General features: G+C 42.2%; 1 protein-coding gene across 1 annotated transcript in view; it reads right to left on the reverse strand.

Moving 5' to 3' along the window:
* Nucleotides 1–22435, reverse strand: part of LOC109870840 (HSPB1-associated protein 1 homolog) — a 33049-nt gene that overhangs the window by 3782 nt on the left and 6832 nt on the right. The window contains exons 2-7 of the mRNA XM_020461500.2: nt 21116–21310; nt 16073–16260; nt 6546–6682; nt 4682–4853; nt 1153–1236; nt 38–148 (exon numbers count right to left, since the gene is read on the reverse strand). Coding sequence (XP_020317089.1) covers nt 38–148; nt 1153–1236; nt 4682–4853; nt 6546–6682; nt 16073–16260; nt 21116–21302 — 879 coding nt within the window. The 5' untranslated portion in view covers nt 21303–21310. The remainder of the gene's footprint in view (nt 1–37; nt 149–1152; nt 1237–4681; nt 4854–6545; nt 6683–16072; nt 16261–21115; nt 21311–22435) is intronic.

The raw sequence follows: 22435 nt of genomic DNA on the forward strand, positions 1-22435 counted from the left end.
CAGATCTAGGACTCAGGCTAGTGTCAGGATACTGTACCTCAGTGGGATTGAGCCAGTCATCATCATTGTCGTTACTGGGTGTCGTCTTCAGAGCACAGACGATGGCTTTGGTGAGGGCCTCGCCTACTCTCGCCTCATCGTCAACTTCCTGTATCAGATCAGGAAGTAGAAAGAAAAACTCCTATTAAGTTGCTGATAAAGACATTATGTGCAGCAGGCATAATTGATTGTGTCTGTGACCTTGTCTCAGAGACAGTTATCAGGAGGCATCGAAGGTGACACACTACCTGAATACACATTCCTCTGATCTAGATACAGGTAACTTCCAAAATAAAGGAAACATCAACAAAGTGTCTTAATAGGGTGTTGGGCCACCACGAGCCTCCAGAACAGCTTCGATGCACCTTGGCATAGATTCTACAAGTGTCTGGAACTCGATTGGGGGGGGGGGTGTGACGCTATTCCTCCACGAGAAATCCCATCATTGTTTTGTTGATGGTGGTGGAAAATGCTATCTCAGGTGCCGCTCCAGAATCTCTCATAAGTGGGGAATATGGTTTTCATCAAACCATTCAGTTATCACTCGTGCCCTGTGGATGGGGGCATTGCCATCCTATGGGGGCATAGCCATGATAGCCAAAATAATGGCCTGCCCATCTTTATACATGACCTTAAGCATGATGGGATATTAATTGCTTAATTAACTCAGAACTTAATTAACCCACACCTGTGTGAAAGTACCTGCTTTCAATATACTTTGTTTCCCTCATTTACTCAAGAGTTTCCATTATTTTGGCAATTACCTGTATGTGACTGTGTTATGCAGCGCACCACTCCTCTACATGCAAACTCACAAATCATTATGACAGGGGTATCTTTACTCTGATGCCTGTTCATTACTCAAAAGCCCACAGCATCAGAGAGCCTCAACACCCCTCACATCCATCACTGTGGCTGTGTCCTGAATAACACCCTATTCCCTATATAGTGCACTCATTTTGACCATGGCCCTATGGGCGGTAGTGGTAGCTAGTGGTGGGAAACTCTTCATCAAGCTGTACTGTAATTATGGCCCTCCTCTCAAACGTCCAATTTCCACATAAACAAACATACTTAACACCATTTAGTTGGAGGTGACTTTACTGTACATACCAACTCAATCCAGGAGTTGACACTGACGGTGATGGGGTCAACAGACTCCACATAGTGCCACCAGTGTCTGGGGACAAACAGCACCTATTGGAGCAGAAGGGCAACAGGGTCAGATCGCATCAGAAGAAATGCAAGGTGATCAGTAGAAATACGGATAAGGAACATATTACAGAGTAGAAACTTTGAAGGAGTCCAAAATATCTATAAATATCTGTTAGCAGCACAGCTCATAGTCCAGGGGATGGGAGAGCAGAGCATAGCCAGTCAATAAGTAGTAGAGCTGAAGGAGTGATCAGTTCGATAAAACATTTACTACATCGTATGGCGGTTTGTACTGAACGACACATTTCCCCAAAACGTTCTTGAACAGATATGGAGGTACATTTGGTGGGTGTGACAGGGTGCATCTTGAAACAATGAGTGACTAATTAAAAAGGGCATGTAGACAGCGTTCCCTATCCTACAACCCAACCCCGCTTTACAACTGGTCATTCAGAAAAAAGCGATTCCGTTTAATTGAACGTTGCACACCGTTTTTTTCGCACTGAACGCCACCTAATTTAACACAGTGGGAGAGACTAGCCATTAGATGGCAGCTTGTATCCTCCCTCCCAAGTGCTTCTGTCTCATTCATGATGTGGATTTGGTCTTTATTAAAGTGAACAGCCCTTATTGATCCCCTGGTTCCACTGCAGTCTTAATTAATTCAGTCTACAAAGCTCTGACTGCTGCATGCTTTGTTTCATTTGCACAGACAGACAAATCAATATCTGATGTCAAGACAGACAAATCAATATCTGATGTCAAGACAGACAAATCAATATCTGATGTCAAGACAGACAAATCAATATCTGATGTCAAGACAGACAAATCAATATCTGATGTCAAGACAGACAAATCAATATCTGATGTCAAGACAGACAAATCAATATCTGATGTCAAGACAGACAAATCAATATCTGATGTCAAGACAGACAAATCAATATCTGATGTCAAGACAGACAAATCAATATCTGATGTCAAGAGAGACGCATCAATATCTGATGTCAAGAGAGACGCATCAATATCTGATATCAAGAGAGACGCATCAATATCTGATGTCAAGAGAGACGCATCAATATCTGATGTCAAGACAGACAAATCAATATCTGATGTCAAGAGAGACGCATCAATATCTGATGTCAAGAGAGACGCATCAATATCTGATGTCAAGAGAGACGCAGCAATATCTGATGTCAAGACAGACGCATCAATATCTGATGTCAAGACAGACGCATCAATATCTGATGTCAAGAGAGACGCATCAATATCTGATGTCAAGAGAGACGCATCAATATCTGATGTCAAGAGAGACGCATCAATATCTGATGTCAAGAGAGACGCATCAATATCTGATGTCAAGAGAGACGCATCAATATCTGATGTCAAGACAGACGTATCAATATCTGATGTCAAGACAGACGTATCAATATCTGATGTCAAGAGAGACGCATCAATATCTGATGTCAAGACAGACGCATCAATATCTGATGTCAAGAGAGACGCATCAATATCTGATGTCAAGAGAGACGCATCAATATCTGATGTCAAGAGAGACGCATCAATATCTGATGTCAAGACAGACGTATCAATATCTGATGTCAAGACAGACGTATCAATATCTGATGTCAAGAGAGACGCATCAATATCTGATGTCAAGAGAGACGCATCAATATCTGATGTCAAGAGAGACGCATCAATATCTGATGTCAACAGAGATGCATCAATATCTGATGTCAAGACAGACATATCAATATCTGATACGTCCAACTGTTTGTCGGGAGCTTCATGAAATGGGTTTCCATGGCCGAGCACACAAGCCTAAGATCACCATGCGCAATGCCAAGCGTGGGCTGAAGTGGTATAAAGCTCGCCACCATTGGACTCTGTAGCAGTGGAAACACGTTCTCTGGAGTGATGAATCACGCTTAACCATCTGGCAGTCCAACGGACAAATCTGCGTTAGGCGGATACCAGGAGAACGCAACCTTCCCGAATGCATAGTGCCAACTCTAAAGTTTGGCGGAAGAGGAATAATGGTCTGGGGCTGTTTTTCATGGTTCGGGCTAGGCTCCTTAGTTCCAGTGAAGGGAAACTTAACGCTACAGCATACAATGACATTCTAGACGATTCTGTGCTTCCAACCTTGTGGCAACAGTTTGGGGAAGGTCCTTTTCTGTTTCAGCATGACAATGCACCATTGCACAAAGCGAGGTCCATACAGAAATGGTTTGTCAAGATCGGTGTGGAAGTACTTGACTGACCTGCACAGAGCCCTGATCTCAACCCCATTGAACACCTTTGGGATGAATTGGAATGCCGACTGCAAGCCAGGCCTAATCGCCCAACATCAGTGCCCGACCTCACTAATGCTTTTGTGTCTGAATGCAAGCAAGTCCCTGCAGCAATGTTCCAACATCTAGTGGAAAGCCTTCCAGAAGAGTGGCAGCAAAGGTGGGACCAACTCCATATTAATGCCCAGAATTTTGGAATAAGATGTACGATGAGCAGGTGTCCACATACTTACACTATATGACCAAACTTTTTGTAATGGTGAGAGGTTTTGCATGTCTTCGGGGTATGAAATTTGTGCCTCTGTAAATTTGTTACTCATCATTATTCATTCAGCCATAATCATGGTAGCATCCACATTAATGTAGAAGTGTTTAGAAACATATTATATTCTTATTTACAATAAAAGTGGATGCTAACAATTACACAATACATTATATACCATTAATTTCTATTGGGCACAAAATAATCTGAAACCAAAACAACAAACAGCAAATGCATCCAACAACTTTGTAGAGTCACAAGCTTGATGTAATCATTATGTGCTAGGAATATGGGACCAAACACTAAACCTTTAGTACACATAAATCTTTAATACACATAAGTGAATTTGTCCTAATAACTTTGGTCCCATAAAAAAACTTCAGTGATCTCTAAACGGTTTACCCGATATGGATGAAAATACCCTCAAATTAAAGCAGACCGTCTACACTTTAACATCAGTCATTGGGACAGTTATTTTGAAATGATACAATACTTTTGGAGCGCGATATATAGCGTGTGCAACTGTCTTAATATTTTTATACAGTTCACTCTCCGTTACTCAGCACCTCTACAAACATTTTGGGGTATGCCTCAGCTTATGCTTTTGATCAAACCACAGAGACAAACATGTGCTCTATTGTATTTATGTAGTTCAAACACGTTTGTCTCTGAGGAAATATTTTCTCATAAATTAAGAGATTAGCACTTTCACAGTGTCAGTTTGTACAAATAGCTGTGTTTCCTGAATGGATTCTCTTTGATACACTTGTAGAGAGAGTTACATATGTTGCCCCTGTTGGGCTGGTTTCCTGGAAAAAGATTAAACCTAGTCCTAGACTAAAAAGCATGCTCAAGGGAGAATCTCCATTGCGATAGTTTTTTAGTACAGATTAGGCTTAATCTATGTCCGGGAAACTGGTCCAATGTGTTGTACCTGTCCAGGCTGCAGGGTGACTGTGTAGGCCCTGGCGTGTCTGAAAGCAGGGAACCTCTGGAGGTCTGGTTGGAGCACGTCCACCTGGCTGAACACACTAGACTCCTCATAGGGGATCCTGCTGGGGTACAGACAACTCGTGTCTGCAGGGGGGAACAGGTGCCAACGCTTCCTAAAACACAACAGGGCATCTCAGAGTAGGAGTGCTGATATAGGATCAGCTCATGTAGGATCTAGGATCAGTTTAGATTCATACTGAATGAATATTTATTTGAAAGGGACAGCAATCATCACCAAAGCCACCACAATGGTTACACCCTACGTAGTTGAGGAAATTTAAGAAACTATAGTTCAATACAATCCATCTCTATATTGAAAATATCATGTCATGCGAGTTCCTTGTTGGTTAGGTCATCACTTCAATGTGAAAGGTTTCAACAGCCAATTTAAACAAAACAAGGATAGAGTGATCTTCATAATGTGATATTTTTTGCTTTTGTCGTAGACTCAGTGCTCCACATGATAACTAATGTCTCTCTGTTCTAAAGAGCCTCACCTCATATACCCCCATCTCCCTCCATCCAAATGGCTTTATTGGCATGGGAAACATGTTTACATTGCCAAAGCAAAATTACTTTATCTTTCAGGGGCCAGTGGAACAATCTGACTCTCTCACCAAGTGACCCCCCCCACCACCTCTCAGCCCCCTCCCTAGCCCACATTCCCCCCTTTCACTACCTTACCCCCCCCCCCTCTGACTCTCACCCCTTCCCTTCCTAGTATCCGTCTCCTCTCTACCATCCAAAATAGGTTTTTAAAATCCTTTCCTCAAAGTTAGAGGGAACAAATGGTGGGTAGATCATTACCGTACAGAGCCAGTTCTCATTGAATGGCTGGTAGATCATTACCGTACAGAGCCAGTTCTCATTGAATGGTGGGTAGATCATTACCGTACAGAGCCAGTTCTCATTGAATGGCTGGTAGATCATTACCGTACAGAGCCAGTTCTCATTGAATGGCTGGTAGATCATTACCGTACAGAGCCAGTTCTCATTGAATGGTGGGTAGATCATTGCCGTACAGAGCCAGTTCTCATTGAATGGTGGGTAGATCATTACCGTACAGAGCCAGTTCTCATTGAATGGTGGGTAGATCATTACCGTACAGAGCCCGTTCTCATTGAATGGTGGGTAGATCATTACTGTACAGAGCCAGTTCTCATTGGATGGTTGGTAGATCATTACCGTACAGAGCCAGTTCTCATTGAATGGCTGGTAGATCATTACCATACAGAGCCAGTTCTCATTGAATGGTTGGTAGATCATTACCGTACAGAGCCAGTTCTCATTGAATGGTGGGTAGATCATTACCGTACAGAGCCAGTTCTCATTGAATGGTTGGTAGATCATTACAGTTCTCATTGTGTTGATTTGCTGAATCTATTGTCTGCCTCCAGCACTTCTTTCTTCTCAGCTATAATGCTGTTAGATTGTTTCATTTTAATCTATAGTGCAATTCCCTTGGTGAAGGGGAAACATCCATCGTCTGCACCACTACTACAAGCAGCTCAGCGGAAAGGGAAAGGTAGTGTGTGGTATAGTGAGGTATATAAAACTGGGTTGTGTTCATTAGGATTCATTGGAGCAAAACTATTTGCAACAAAAACCTAAAACAATGCTTCTTATTGGACAAGTCCAGCTCATCCTGCTCTGTTTCACTGTGTTTCTACTCTGTATAATTACTACTCTGTATAATTACCTTCCTTGTACCTGTAGTACCACGTTATACCCATAGGAGTCCTATATAATTACCTTCCTTGTACCTGTAGTACCAGGTTATACCCATAGGAGTCCTATATAATTACCTTCCTTGTACCTGTAGTACCAGGTTATACCCATAGGAGTCCAGGTGGCACGGGGTATTGGCACCTTCGGTACCAATCCACAGTGTGCTGTCTCTCCCATTACGACCCGGGAACCCAAACTGAGACCACACTACGTCCTGTAAGGCACACAATACAGTTCCAATTACTAACACTGTAATTATCAATCATAAAACATATAGTCATGCAGTTGCTACAGTCTCATATCAATTCCTGCTGTCATCTAATCGAACATTTATATATATCTGTAATTGTATACAACACAATTCATATTCATGTTACAAATATGACAAACCATTCAAACATGACAAACTGCCACGAGCAGTTTCAATGTTATGGTATAGCAGCAATACATCCTCTGGAGGCAAACCTCCATTATCACAAGACACAGGTGAAAATGCAAACCCCATTCCCCATCTCATCGGTTGCCTAATAGACAGTGTAAAGATTGGCAACAAAGTATGCGTCCCAAATGGCACCCTATTCCCTATATAGTGCAGTACTTTTGACCAGACCCCTATGTGCCCTGGTCAAAATTTGTGCACTATATAGGGAATAGGGTGCCATTTGGGACAAACACTACTGTATAGGAAACAATGTTTGTTGTCTGTAGGCTCTTTATCAAACCATTTAGTCTGTCAATCATTTTTCATGGAAAAAATCTAATGTAAAAAAAACGTGGATTCTGCCCAGCACCCAGGATAATGAACTCATTACCATATTCAGGCAACTGTAAATGATAGACTGTGCAATCTTCACTTTCAGCAACTTTTAAATGGCGCTATTCATCATGTAAAAAGGCCTCTGTCTGCCTGTCTCGAAGGCATGAATTTCGGCAGATCTGTCAAAAATGCAGGTCGCCCTATATGCATGTTTCATCATTGAAGGAAAATGAAAGAATGGAGTGGCCCGCTCGAACTAGAGTGAACTTTCAAGTCCTTTTAGACTAAAAAGAAAAAAGCTGCTGCCATTGAAATGTCCCACTGAAAATGTCTGTGACATCACGACAGGATATCATTAAAAAGAGAGAGAAAATGTCTGTGCCATCACGACAGGATATCATTAAAAAGAGAGAAAATGTCTGTGCCATCACGACAGGATATCATTAAAAAGAGAGAGAAAATGTCTGTGCCATCACGACAGGATATCATTAAAAAGAGAGAGAAAATGTCTGTGCCATCACGACATGATATCATTAAAAAGAGAGAGAAAATGTCTGTGCCATCATGACAGGATATCATTAAAAAGAGAGAGAAAATGTCTGTGCCATCATGACAGGATATCATTAAAGAGAGAAAATGTCTGTGCCATCACGACAGGATATCATTAAAAAGAGAGAGAAAATGTCTGTGCCATCTCGACAGGATATCATTAAAAAGAGAGAAAATGTCTGTGCCATCATGACAGGATATCATTAAAAAGAGAGAGAAAATGTCTGTGCCATCATGACAGGATATCATTAAAAAGAGAGAGAAAATGTCTGTGCCATCTCGACAGGATATCATTAAAAAGAGAGAGAAAATGTCTGTGCCATCATGACAGGATATCATTAAAAAGAGAGAGAAAATGTCTGTGCCATCATGACAGGATATCATTAAAAAGAGAGAGAAAATGTCTGTGCCATCTCGACAGGATATCATTAAAAAGAGAGAGAAAATGTCTGTGCCATCTCGACAGGATATCATTAAAAAGAGAGAGAAAATGTCTGTGCCATCATGACAGGATATCATTAAAAAGAGAGAGAAAATGTCTGTGCCATCATGACAGGATATCATTAAAAAGAGAGAGAAAATGTCTGTGCCATCACGACAGGATATCATTAAAAAGAGAGAGAAAATGTCTGTGCCATCTCGACAGGATATCATTAAAAAGAGAGAGAAAATGTCTGTGCCATCATGACAGGATATCATTAAAAAGAGAGAGAAAATGTCTGTGCCATCAAGACAGGATATCATTAAAAAGAGAGAGAAAATGTCTGTGCCATCACGACAGGATATCATTAAAAAGAGAGAGAAAATGTCTGTGCCATCACGACAGGATATCATTAAAAAGAGAGAGAAAATGTCTGCTAATGGCAAAAAAGTTGTTTTATTTAAATTACTATATCATTGTAGGCTTAGTTAGCTTCTGTTTTGCCGATGTAGCAAAGGAATTTATTAAAGATGACTTTCATACATCTGTTTGAGATGAACAATTGTGTATTTTATTGTCAGGGTGTGGGAGTCACTTTTAGATCAGTTTATTGATAAATAACAAAATTAAAGTCATTACTTGATCATCATCCATTATTCTAGTGCTTTTAAAAAAAATCCATTATTTTTTCCCCAATATATCTCCTGACCTGAACTGACTGAGTTTAAAGCCCATAGGTGTGTCAGTGCTTTGAACAAAACAGAGCAGCCCATGTGTTACAATGACTTTAATTGAGCAGAGCGGTGGCAGATCTAGGTGAACACTCCATAGAACTAGCCCCATGGCCTGAATCCGTCTAGCACTAAACAAATCTAATTTTATTAGTCACATGCGCCGAATACAACAGGTGTAGACCTTACAGTGAAATGCTTACTTACGAGCCCCTAACCGACAATGCAGTTTCAAAAAATAGGAATAAGAAATAAGTATCAAGTAATTAAAGAGCAGCAGTAAAATAACAATAGCTATATATGTACCAGTACAGAGTCAATGTGCGGGGGCACCGGTTAGTCAAGGTAATATGTAGTTATTAAAGTGACTATGCATAGATGATAACAGCAGAGAGTAGCAGCGGCATAAAAGGGGGGAGGCAATGCAAATAGTCTGGGTAGCCATTTGATTATATGTTCATTTGTGAGTGCTCTCCTCAGTTGCCCTCAAAGTTAGCCATCATTCATGGCAATCGTAAAACAAGTGATTGACAACTGTCACGACTTCTTCCGAAGTCGATGCCACTCCTTGTTCTGGTGGTGCTCGGCAGTCAAAGTCACCGGTCTTCTAGCCATCATTGATCCATTTTTCATTTATTTTGTCTGGTCTTCCTACACACCTGGTTTCAATCCCATTCATTACCTGTATTTAACCCTCTGTTTCCCATAATGTCTTTGTCAGAGATTGTTTCTTGTTTCAGTTTCGTGTTGTTTGTATTTGGTGCGCGACGGGTCCTCGTACCCAATTGGTTTAATTTGTATTTATGGTTTTGGAGTTATGTTTTGTTTTATTAAATTACTCCATTTACCGAGTTTATTCTCCTGCGCCTGACTTCCCTGCCACCTATACACACGTTTGTGACAGAATCTCTGACCACCAATGAAGTCAGCAGGAGAAGGTACCTCAATACCGGAGGTGGAGGAGCACGTCATGGAACATACGGCGATGATTTCCAAACTGAACGTCGACATAGATCGCATTGTCCAGAATATGGACCTCTGGGAGACACAGCGCTGTGTATGGAGGGGGAGATGCAGCGTGGGACGATTTTGAGTAGTTCACCCGCTGTTTCCGGACAGTATTCAACCACCCACCTGAGGGCAGAGCGGCAGGTGAGCGCCTCTACCAACTGAGGCAGGAGAAGAGGAGAACCCAGGAGTTTGCACTGGAGTTTAGGACCCTGGCTGCCGGAGCTGGATGGAGCAACCGGGCCTTAATCAACCATTACTACTGTAGTCTACGTGAGGATGTCCGTCGGGAGCTGGCTTGCAGAGACACCACCCTCACCTTCGACCAGCTGGTGGACCTGTCCACCCGGCTGGACAACCTGCTGGCTACTCGCGGACGTCCAGATCGGGGTCTGGTTGTTCCATCCTCCCGCACACCCTCTCCGATACCTATGGAGCTGGGAGGTGCGGTGCACATGGAGAACGGAGGGGGTTCCCGCTCGTGCACCATATGTGGCCACAGAGGTCACACTGCTGGTCGGTGCCAGGTTGGTTCCTCTGGGTATCGAGGCGACAGGCAGGGCACTCTGGTGTCACCCCAGGTGAGTAGGCACCATTCTCATCCAGAGCCCTCTGTTGCACATATGTTTGTCTCTGTTACCTTTCCTGAATTTCCCCCGCATTCCCAGCATAAGGCACTAGTAGATTCAGGCACGGCTGGGAATTTCATTAATAAAGGATTAGCTCATAGTTTAGGGATTCCCATTGTTCATGCCTTAGATAGTCGACCATTAGAGTCAGGGTTTATCAGGGAGGCCACCGCTCCTTTGAGTATGGTAACGCAGTAGGGTCACAGGGAAAATATTAGTATTTTTCTTATTGATTCTCCTGCATTCTGTGGTGCTAGGCCTACCCTGGTTAGCTTGTCATAACCCTGTTTCGTGGCCACAGAGGGCTCTCACGGGGTGGTCGCGAGAGTGTTCAGGTAGGTGTTTAAGGGTTTCCGTTGGTGCTACTATGGTGGAAAGTCCAGACCAGGTCGCCACAGTGTGCATCCCCCCCCAGAATATGCCGATTTGGCTACAGAAGGCGACTCAATTACCACCCCATCGACGGGGGGATTGTGCGATAGATCTCCTGGTAGACGCTGCACTTCCCAGGAGTCACGTGTATCCCCTGTCGCAAGCGGAGACGGTGGCTATGGAGACATATGTCTCTGAATCCCTGCATCAGGGGTACATTCAGCCCTCCATTTCTCCCGTCTCCTCGAGTTTCTTATCGAGGTCTCAATAAAATCACGGTGAGGTATAGTTACGCTACCTCTTATCACTATGGCGATTGAGTCAATGCACGGGGGGCACTTCTTCACTAAACCGGATCTCAGGAGTGAGTACAATCTGGTGCGTATTAAGAAGGGAGACGAGTGTAAGACGGCATTTAGTACACGTCACCCTCCTCTGGTCATCCTGGGATAGGTCAGACGGTGCGCTGTCTTGATGGGAGGTACTGGTGGCCCACTTTAGCTAAGGACGTGAGGATTTATGTTTCCTCCTGCTCAGTGTGCGCCCAGAGCAAGGCTCCTAGACACCTGCCCAGAGGTAAGTTACAACCCTTACCCGTTCCACAATGGCCGTGGTCACATCTGTCAGTGAATTTCTTAACTTCTTGAGTGTAGGGGGCAGGATTTTCGTTTTTGTCAAAAAAACGTACCCATTTCAAACTGCCTATTTCTCAGGCCCAGAAACCAGAATATACATATAATTGTCAGATTAGGATAGAAAACACTAAAGTTTCCAAAACGGTCAAAATATTGTCTGTGAGTATAACATAACTGATATTGCAGGCGAAAACCAGAGGAAAATCAAACCAGGAAGTGGCTTCTATTTTGAAAGCTCCATGTTCCATAGCCTGCCTTCGCTCCATTTAAAGGGATATCAACCAGATTCCTTTTCCTATCGCTTCCTCAAGGTGTCAACAGTCTTTAGACATAGTTTCAGGACTTTATTTTGAAAAATGAGCGAGAAAGATAACATTGCGTCAGTGGATAGCTGGGTGTTCGCATGAGTTTTGCTTGCGCAACAGAGTGGTGCAGTCATGGTCTTTCCCTCTCCTATTGAAAAAGTGACAGTCCCGGTTGATATACTATCGATTATATATTTTAAAAACAACCTGAGGATTGATTATAAAAAACATTTGACATGTTTCTGTGGACATTACGGATACTATTTGGAATTTTCATCTGCGATGTCGTGACCTCTTGCGCCTCTGGATTTCTGAACATAACGCGCCAAACAAATGGAGGTATTTTGGATATAAAAATAATCTTTATGGATCAAAAGGAACATTTATTGTGTAACTGGGAGTCTCGTGAGTGAAAACATCCGAAGATCAAAGGTAAGCAATTTTCTGACTTTCATGACCAATCTACTTGGCTGCTAGTGTTTGTAATATTTTGTCTACTGAGAGAGATATTCTTACATAAACGCTTGTTATGCTTTCGCCGAAAAGCTGTATTGAAATCTGACACGCCAGGTGGATTAACAACAAGCTAAGCTGTGTTTTGCTATATTGCACTTGTGATTTTATGAAAATTAAATATGTTTAGTATTTTAATTTTAATTTGGCGCGCTACAATTCAGCGGGTGTTGATGAAAATGATCCCGCTAACGGGATGGGTGCGTCCAGAACTGATCTTCCACCTTCACAGGGTAACACCACGATCCTGGTCGTTGTGGATCGTTTTTCTAAATCCTGTCGTCTCCCTACGGCCTTACAAACTGCTGAGGCTCTGTTTACACACGTCTTCCGGCACTATGGGGTGCCTGAGGATATTTTGTCTGATCAGGGTCCCCAGCTCACGTCAAGGGTCTGGAAGGCGTTCATGGAACGTCTGGAGGTCTCGGTCAGCCTTACCTCAGGTTTTCACCCCGAGAGTAATGGGCAGGTGGAGAGTTAATCAGGATGTAGGTAGGTTTCTGCGGTCTTATTGCCAGGACCGGCCAGAGGAGTGGGGGAAATTCGTGCCCTGGGCAGAGATGGCCCAGAACTCACTACGCCACTCCTCCACTAACCTTTCTCCCTTTCAATGTGTATTAGGGTATCAGCTGGCTCCATGGAAAGTTGGTGCAGAATAAGGAATAAGGCCCGTTTTTCTTTTTGAAGCCAGGAGGCTAATATCAGCTACATTTATGCCTTTACTAGACTATGGGGATATTTTATATATGAATGCTTCCGCTCAGTGTTTGAGATCAATTGACACTCTTTACCATGGCACTATGAGATTTAATCCTGTATACCAGGATTGGCTGGCCTTCTCTAGTCACTCATAGGCTCAGTCACTGGTATACTTTTATTTACATTTTGGGTTTACTACCTTTTTATTTGGGCATTTTTATTGTTCAGATATGTGGTTGGTACTCTCTTCGGTCATGATGACAGTCTCAAGCTAATATTTTTTTTATGTTCAGAGCTTTCTCTGTGCACTACTGTATCAGTTCTGCCCCACATTTTGATGTAATTAAGACATTAAGATGATTCCAAATGTCTGAACTGATTTTGGGAAAAGGGCTTTTATATACTCTGCGCCATCGTCTTGGAACGCCTTACAAAATACTTTTCAACTGGAAGGACTTGTCCCGATTGGCGTTTTTAAATCACTGATGAAGGATTTTGAGGCTGATTCCCTGACCTGTCAATGTTTTTAATTTTGTTATACTCTTGTGATTTCAAAGGTTTTTACTAGATTTCTTGTAGTTTTTCATGTCGGTCTGTAATTTTTGTAATGACTTGGTGCTGCCTATTTTGGCCAGGACGCTCTTGAAAAATAGATTTTAAATCTCAATGAGCCCTTCCTGGATAAATAAAGATGGATCACCACTATTTTAAGAATGTGAAATGTCAGAATAATAGTACAGAGAATGATGTATTTTAGCTTTTAGGTCTCTCATCACATTCCCAGTGGGTCAGAGGTTTACCTACACTCAATTAGTATTTGGTAGCATTGCCTTTAAATACATTTTTAAGTTAAGCTTCGTGAGAGATGTTCAGCCAACACACTGTTCTCAAACGTTTCGGGTAGCTTTCCACAAGCTTCCCACAATAAATTGGGTGAATTTTGGCCCATTCCTCCTGACAGAGCTGGTGTACGTTTGAGTTTATTTTATTTATACAGGGACAGTGCACATTAATCAAAGTTTCAGTAAAAGTGATGGTTTTTGCCAGCCGGCTAATTTTCAACCGCAGTCCCTGGGCAGGTTATTAAAAGCAATTACAATATAGACAATCATTGAGCAGTGAGCACACGCAGCGCAACATAGGACAAGCAAGACATAGCATACAGACAGAGCAATATAGAACAAAAAGCAGCAAGGCAAAATTCATAAAAGCAACAAAGTGTTTCCACACCTCACAATCTACAGACAACAGACAAAAAACTGAGTCAGGTTTGTAGGCCTCCTTGCTCGCACACACTTTTTCAGTTCTGCCCACACATTTTCTATAGGATTGAGGTCAGGGCTTTGATGGCCACTCCAATACCTTGACTTTGTTGTCCTAAAGCCATTTTGCCACAACTCTGGAAGTATGCTTGGGGTCGTTATCCATTTGAAAGACCCATTTGCGACCAAGCTTGAACTTCCTGACTGATGTCTTGAGATGTTGCTTCAATATATCCACATAATTTTACTTACCCATGATGCCATCTATTTTTTTTAAATGCACCAGTCCCTCCTGCAGCAAAGCCTCCCCACAACATGATGCTGCCACCCCCGTGCTTTTTCCTCCAAACATAACGATGGTCATTATGGCCAAACAGTTCTTTTTTTATTTTATCAGACCAGAGGATATTTCTTCAAAAAGTACAATCTTTGTCCCCATGTGCAGTTGCAAACCATTGTCTGGCTTTTTTATGGTGGTTTTGAAGTAGTGGTTTCGGAGGACGCATGGCTTTCGACCTTCGTCTCTCCCGAGCCCGTACGGGAGTTGTAGCGATGAGACAAGATGGTAAGTACGAACAATTGGATACCACAAAATTGGGGAGAAAAGTAAAATTAAAAAAATGAAAATAATAATAATGTTCCAAACGGAGAATTCCTGTGTCTGTAGAAAAGCAATGGAACGCAAGTTAACTTTCACATGACCGCGCGTCACGAGCTCGTGGCAATCTCCCAGACACTTGGCTCAATCCCCTCATTCGCCTCCACTTCACAGTAGAAGCCCCAAACAAATTTCTAAAGACTGTTGACATCTAGTGTAAGCCTTAGGAAGTGCAACATGACCAATATCCCACTGTATCTTCAATAGGGAATGAGTTGAAAAACGACCAACCTCAGATTTCCCACTTCCTGGTTGGATTGTTCTCAGGTTTTCGCCTGCCATATGAGTTCTGTTATACTCACAGACATCATTCAAACAGTTTTAGTAACGTCAGAGTGTTTTCTATCCAAATATACTATTTATATGCATATTTTTTTTGTTGCTTTTATGGCTGAGTAGCAGGCAGTTTACTCTGGGCAACTTATTCATCCAAGCTACTCAATTCTGCCCCCCAGTCACCAAGAAGTTAACTCACATGTTTTATACCCCCGGGGCAAAAAGGGGCGTTTCCGTCTTCATGGCAAGTTCTCTGGGGCGTATCTAGGTACGATGCAAGGTATCACAATGTACTTTGATCTCAGACAACTAAAATTCACAGTTCATCTTTACAAAAACATGCTCTTTGATCTGGATATTTTCTACACAAACGCACAGTAAGTAAACATCATGTACATATTATAAAAGCTCTTCAAGTTAATGTTTTCGTTATAATGTTGCCTTAACTTTTAGTTACAAAAATGACATTGATTTTCATATTCCATCGATCATTGTTACCACCAATTTGGCTGTTAAAATATATTGTCCCAAAGTCCCTTTATTTCACGTTACCGTTCGGAGGTAGATTCTCCATAGACCCACCATACATTCTAATCCTCCACTCTGAGAGGACAAAGGATACTGCCTTATGGTTTACAATGAGCATGAGGTGTCATAAACCCCCCCCCTCCCATCAATCTCTCTCCCCCACTGCGGGGGTGAGAGATGTCTCTGTAGGACTGTGATCCACTGTAACCTGACCCGAACAGTCATGACAAGTGTGTGTGTGTCAAACAGAGAGTGTGTTACCTCAAACATGGAGGGCTTTTCTTGAAGCAGCAGTGCAATGTATTTGTAGTCTGCATAGGCCCAGTACAGAGAGAGGGGGTAGTTCGAGAAACACCCCACATCTTCTGCACCAGTCTGACCCTCTGTCCAGGACTGAAACTCCTCCAGTTTGGCCTCCACATATGAGCATTGAGTCTCAAAAAGAGGTGCTTTGACATAAAAAAAAGATAGAGGGACAGTTGGAGAGAGAGAGCAAGCCAAAGAGAGTGATAGAAAAGAGACAATGAAAGACAGAGAGGAGAGAGAGAGCAAGCCAAAGAGAGTGATAGAAAAGAGACAATGAAAGACAGACAGAGGAGAGAGAGAGCAAGCCAAAGAGAGTGATAGAAAAGAGACAATGAAAGACAGACAGAGGAGAGAGAGAGCAAGCCAAAGAGAGTGATAGAAAAGAGACAATGAAAGACAGACAGAGGAGAGAGAGAGCAAGCCAAAGAGAGTGATAGAAAAGAGACAATGAAAGACAGACAGAGGAGAGAGAGAGCAAGCCAAAGAGAGTGATAGAAAAGAGACAATGAAAGACAGACAGAGGAGAGAGAGAGCAAGCCAAAGAGAGTGATAGAAAAGAGACAATGAAAGACAGACAGAGGAGAGAGAGAGAGAGGCAATCATGATAACATGTAATGCGCTTCAATAAAGCTATTAAATCAATAAATTCCATGTCTAAACAACATTTTTAATCAAAAGACTATTATAAAGACTTGACATTTTATTTACACCCTGATTTCAATCATCTAGGCCTATTCTCTATTGGCTTCTCAATTTGATTTAGTCTGGTTGAACAATGTTTCAGTACCACGTGGCGGAATTCAAATGTATAATCAACCATGTTAAATTATACCTTGTCTGCTGTTGTCACAAATTATGTAGCTGTAATTGATTTAGCAGTCAAATTACCCCAGCTCCATATTATTGGAGGATACAGTCTCTATTGTTGCCCTTGAAATAAATGATCTCTTTAACATAGGCTACTGAAGGCTGGCAGACCAAGGGCAATATTTATGCTACCAAATGTACAAAGCAACTTTTATGGAGCTTTATTTAAGACCATATCCAACTGCAAAACTTGCCAGAGACGACTGGAGGAAGCTTGAGGTCAACTGTTCTGCAGCTGAACAATGACTAATAGGCCATTAACAATGGCTTGAAAGCATTGGGAAGGCACAATATATCACCACCAAAGCAGAACTAAACTAAACATGGGCATACATTTGCAGTTTTCTACCATATTTTATTTGACCTTTATGAACATAAATTGTTATATACAACAGTAAACAACAAGGTCTTTGGTCCCAAAGAGGCAACTTATCAAGGAGAAATATTAACAACAACATAGCCATGCAGGATGCATAGCACAGTGCTCAATGGCTGACTGCACTTCAATTATGATGACTGGTGGAGTAGAATATCTTCATGACAAAGCCTAAAAAGTTTAGTGTACATTGCCTAAAGTTGTTAGTCTCAGCAGCTGAGGTGATGCAAAGTACTCTGAAACACAATCAAAACTAACTGCAAATCATCCAACAAGTTTGTAGAGTCAAAAGCTTGATGTAAATCACTGCATGCTAGGAATATGGGACCAAAAACTAACATTTTGACTACTTTATTTATAAGAATTTTTAGGGGCGGCAATCATTTTGACCCCTACATTTGAGAAAAAAAGTATTACTTGTTAAACAATATTAGTTGTTGGACACGGTGTTAACAAACCTCCAGACAAGCTTCAATGCCATACAACACTCCTTCCGTGGCCTCCAACTGCTCTTAAATGCAAGTAAAACTAAATGCATGCTCTTCAACCGATCACTGCCCGCACATCTCGCATCACTACTCTGGACGGTTCTGACTTAGAATATGTGGACAACTACAAATACCTAGGTGTCTGGGTAGACTGTAAACTCTCCTTCCAGACTCATATTAAGCATCTCCGATCAAAAATTAAATCTAGAATCAGCTTCCTATTTCACAACAAAGCCTCTTTCACTCATGCTGCCAAACATACCCTCGTAAAACTGACTATCCTACCGATCCTTGACTTTTTTTAAATTTATTTTAAATTTATTTCACCTTTATTTAACCAGGTAGGCTAGTTGAGAACACCTTTATTTAACCAGGTAGGCTAGTTGAGGACAAGTTCACATTTGCAACTGCGACCTGGCCAAGATAAAGCATAGCAGTGTGAACAGACAACACAGAGTTACACATGGAGTAAACAATTAACAAGTCAATAACACAGTAGAAAAAAAGAGAGTCTATATACATTGTGTGCAAAAGGCATGAGGAGGTAGGCGAATAATTACAATTTTGCAGATTAACACTGGAGTGATAAATGATCAGATGGTCATGTACAGGTAGAGATATTGTTGTGCAAAAGAGCAGAAAAGTAAAAAAATATAAACAGTATGGGGATGAGGTAGGTAAAATTGGGTGGGCTATTTACCGATAGACTATGTACTACTTTGGCGATGTCATTTACAAAATAGCCTCAAACACTTTACTCAGCAAATTGGATGTAGTCTATCACAGTGCCATTCGTCTTGTCACCAAAGCCCCACATACTACCCACCACTGTGACCTGTATGCTCTCGTTGGCTGGCCCTCGCTACATATTTGTCGCCAAACACACTGGTTCCAGGTCATCGATAAGTCTTTGCTAGGTAAAGCCCCACCTTATCTCAGCTCACTGGTCAGCATAGCAGCACCCACCCGTAGCACGCACTCCAGCAGGTATATTACACTGGTCATCCCCAAAGCCAACTCATACTTTGGCCACCTTTCCTTCCAGTTCTCTGCTGCCAATGAATGGAACGAATTGCAAAAAAAAAATCTATGAAGCTGGAGTCATATCTCCCTCACTAACTTTAAGCATGAGCTGTCAGAGCAGCATACCGATCATTGCACCTGTACACAGGCCATCTGTAAATAGCCCACCCAACTACCTCATCCCCATATTGTTATTTATTTTTTGCTCCTTTGCACCCCAGTATCTCTACTTACACATTCATCTTCTGCACATCTATCACTCCAGTGTTTAATTGCTAAATTGTAATTATTTTGCCACTATGGCCTAGTTATTGCCTTACCCCCCTAATCTTACTTCATTTGCACACACTGTATAAAGACTTTTCATTTGTTTACTCCATGTGTAACTCTGTTGTTGTTTGTGTCGCATTGCTTTGCTTTATCTTGGCCAGGTCGCAGTTGTAAATGAGAACTTGTTCTCAACTTGCCTACCTGGATAAATAAAGGTGTTCTCAACTTGCCTACCTGGATAAATAAAGGTGTTCTCAACTTGCCTACCTGGATAAATAAAGGTGTTCTCAACTTGCCTACCTGGTTAAATAAAGGTGTTCTCAACTTGCCTACCTGGTTAAATAAAGGTGTTCTCAACTTGCCTACCTGGTTAAATAAAGGTGTTCTCAACTTGCCTACCTGGTTAAATAAAGGTGTTCTCAACTTGCCTACCTGGATAAATAAAGGTGTTCTCAACTAGCCTACCTGGTTAAATAAAGGTGTTCTCAACTTGCCTACCTGGTTAAATAAAGGTGTTCTCAACTTGCCTACCTGGTTAAATAAAGGTGTTCTCAACTTGCCTACCTGGATAAATAAAGGTGTTCTCAACTTGCCTACCTGGATAAATAAAGGTGTTCTCAACTAGCCTACCTGGTTAAATAAAGGTGTTCTCAACTAGCCTACCTGGATAAATAAAGGTGTTCTCAACTAGCCTACCTGGTTAAATAAAGGTGTTCTCAACTAGCCTACCTGGATAAATAAAGGTGTTCTCAACTTGCCTACCTGGTTAAATAAAGGTGGAAAAAAATCTAATAAATCTGAGCAATTGTATTAGTATAAATAAAGTAATTCCCAACTTTTTGGGGGCATACGATAAAGCCCAGTATTTTAATTATTTATTTTACACAGTCATTATTGCTGATCTTTAACAAGGGTGTCAATCATTTCAGACCCCACAGTACATACGGAAAGTACTCAGACCTCTTGACGTTTTCCACATTGGTTACGTTACAACCTTATTCTAAAATAGATGGAGAAAATAAATCCCCTAATCAATCTACACACAATACCCCATAATGACGAAGTGAAAACAGGTTTTTAGAATTAGTTGCAGATGTATAAAAAATTAAAATAACTTATTTACATAAGTATTTAGACCCTTTGCTATGAGACTCAAAATTGAGCTCAGGTGCATCCTGTTTCCATTGATAATCCTTCAGATTTTTCAACAACTTGATTGGAGTCCACCTGTGGTCAATTCAATTGAATGGACATGATTTGGGAAGGCACACATCTATCTATATAAGGTCCCACGGTTGACAGTGCATGTCAGAGCAAAAACCAAGCTATGAGGTCAAAGGGATTGTCCCTAGAGCTCCAAGACAGGATTGTGTCGAGGCACAGATCTGGGGAGGGTAATTGAAGGTCCCCAAGAACACAGTAGCCTCCATCGTTCTTAAATGGAAGAAGTTTGGAACCACCAAGACTCTTCCTAGAGCTGGCTGCCCAGCCAAACTGAGCAATTGGGAGAGTACTCAGGATCGAGGGAAAGATGAACAAAGCAAAGTACAGAGAGATTCTTGATGAAAACCTGCTCCAGACTGCTCAGGACCTCAGACTGGGGCAAAGGTTCACCTTCCAACAGTACAACGACCCTAAGCACACAGCCAAAACAATGCAAGAGGGGCTTCGGGACAACTCTCTGAATGTCCTTGAGTGGCCCAGCCAGAGCCCAGACTTGAACCTGATCGAACATCTCTGGCGAGACCTGAAAACAGCTGTGCAGCGACACTCCCTTTTCAATCTGACAGAGCTAGAGAGGATCTGCAGAGAAGAATGGGAGAAACTCCCCAAATACAGGTGAGCCAAGCTTGTAGTGTCATACCAAACGTGCATAGGGGGTAGGGGCTGCATGACGTGCATAGGGGGTAGGGGTGCATGACGTGCATAGGGGGTAGGGGTTGGAGTCGTTTCTGCACTGGGTCGTTCTCTTACTCTTCTTTTCATGCTGTCTCCTTCCCATTCTGAACCGGACAGCCTTCCCTCCAAGGCATCGTGACAGGTGGTCTACAGTCCAGAGGAGCACTGGCCAATCACAGGTAATGTTGAGGAAGACGGCAGGCCTCTGGAGAGATCCCAGGATCTTCTGGATCTCTTCTGGGCTGAAGGGCTTGGGGGTCATAGCTGAGCCTGAGGATAACAGATAAACAGGGTCAGGAGAGAGGTTCATTAATACAATTATTATTCGCTAGTTGCCCAAATTCTATGTGATTTGTGTCTGACACTCTTGTTGCCACATAGCCAAGATTGCCTGTCATCTGCATCATCAGATCAAATGATCTTAAACGTAATTATACAACGGATGCTGAATGCCGATTGGTTAAAACCGCATTCCAGCCAGTGTCTTTTTCATAAATTACCACATGCTTAATCTATGACATTAAAAATGCCGATTTACTCTGTTCCATCTGACTGCACAATCCACTGTCATCAGCACAGCCAGGCAATTTATAAACTTGATCTCCACTATAAAAAGCATCTAGACATGATCTCCCATTTCTTTTAGACATTTTGTTTAACGGTGGAGATTTGTATAAACCTTGCTGACGGTCTCACCGACATTTGCAACATTGTTCTGATATTTCAATTTGATCTCCAGATGTCCCATAGTAATGAATGTGTCGGAAGCCAAGATGCGACAGGCAGACAGCTTTTCTCAGCCAGTCGAAATCATGAATCAGCATAATTTGTATTGATATGTACAAAGAATTATAAATAGAAAACATGTAAAACAGTTTGCGGTCTTTCCAGCTTCAGTTTGAAGGGATTGTGTTAGCTGTGTTGTTGGCTAGCTCCTCTGAACAACAGTGTCCAGCTTCAGTTTGAAGGGATTGTGTTAGCTGTGTTGTTGGCTAGCTCCTCTGAACAACAGTGTCCAGCTTCAGTTTGAAGGGATTGTGTTAGCTGTGTTGTTGGCTAGCTCCTCTGAACAACCGTATCCTGACGAGAGAATACATTTTCTATGCAAGGTGAAATCGTGCATCATTAGTTGGTGGTTGAAGATATCCCTCTAGTGGTGTGGGGGCTGTGCTTTGGCAAAGTGGGTGGGGTTATATCCTTCCTGTTTGGCCCTGTCCGGGGGTGTCCTCGGATGGGTCCACAGTGTCTCCTGACCCCTCCTGTCTCAGCCTCCAGTATTTATGCTGCAGTAGTTTGTGTCGGGGGGCTAGGGTCAGTTTGTTATATCTGGAGTACTTCTCCTGTCCTATTCGGTGTCCTGTGTGAATCTAAGTGTGCGTTCTCTAATTCTCGCTT

The sequence above is a fragment of the Oncorhynchus kisutch genome, linkage group LG26, assembly GCF_002021735.2.
Source record: "Oncorhynchus kisutch isolate 150728-3 linkage group LG26, Okis_V2, whole genome shotgun sequence".
Classification (NCBI taxonomy): Eukaryota; Metazoa; Chordata; class Actinopteri; order Salmoniformes; family Salmonidae; genus Oncorhynchus; species Oncorhynchus kisutch.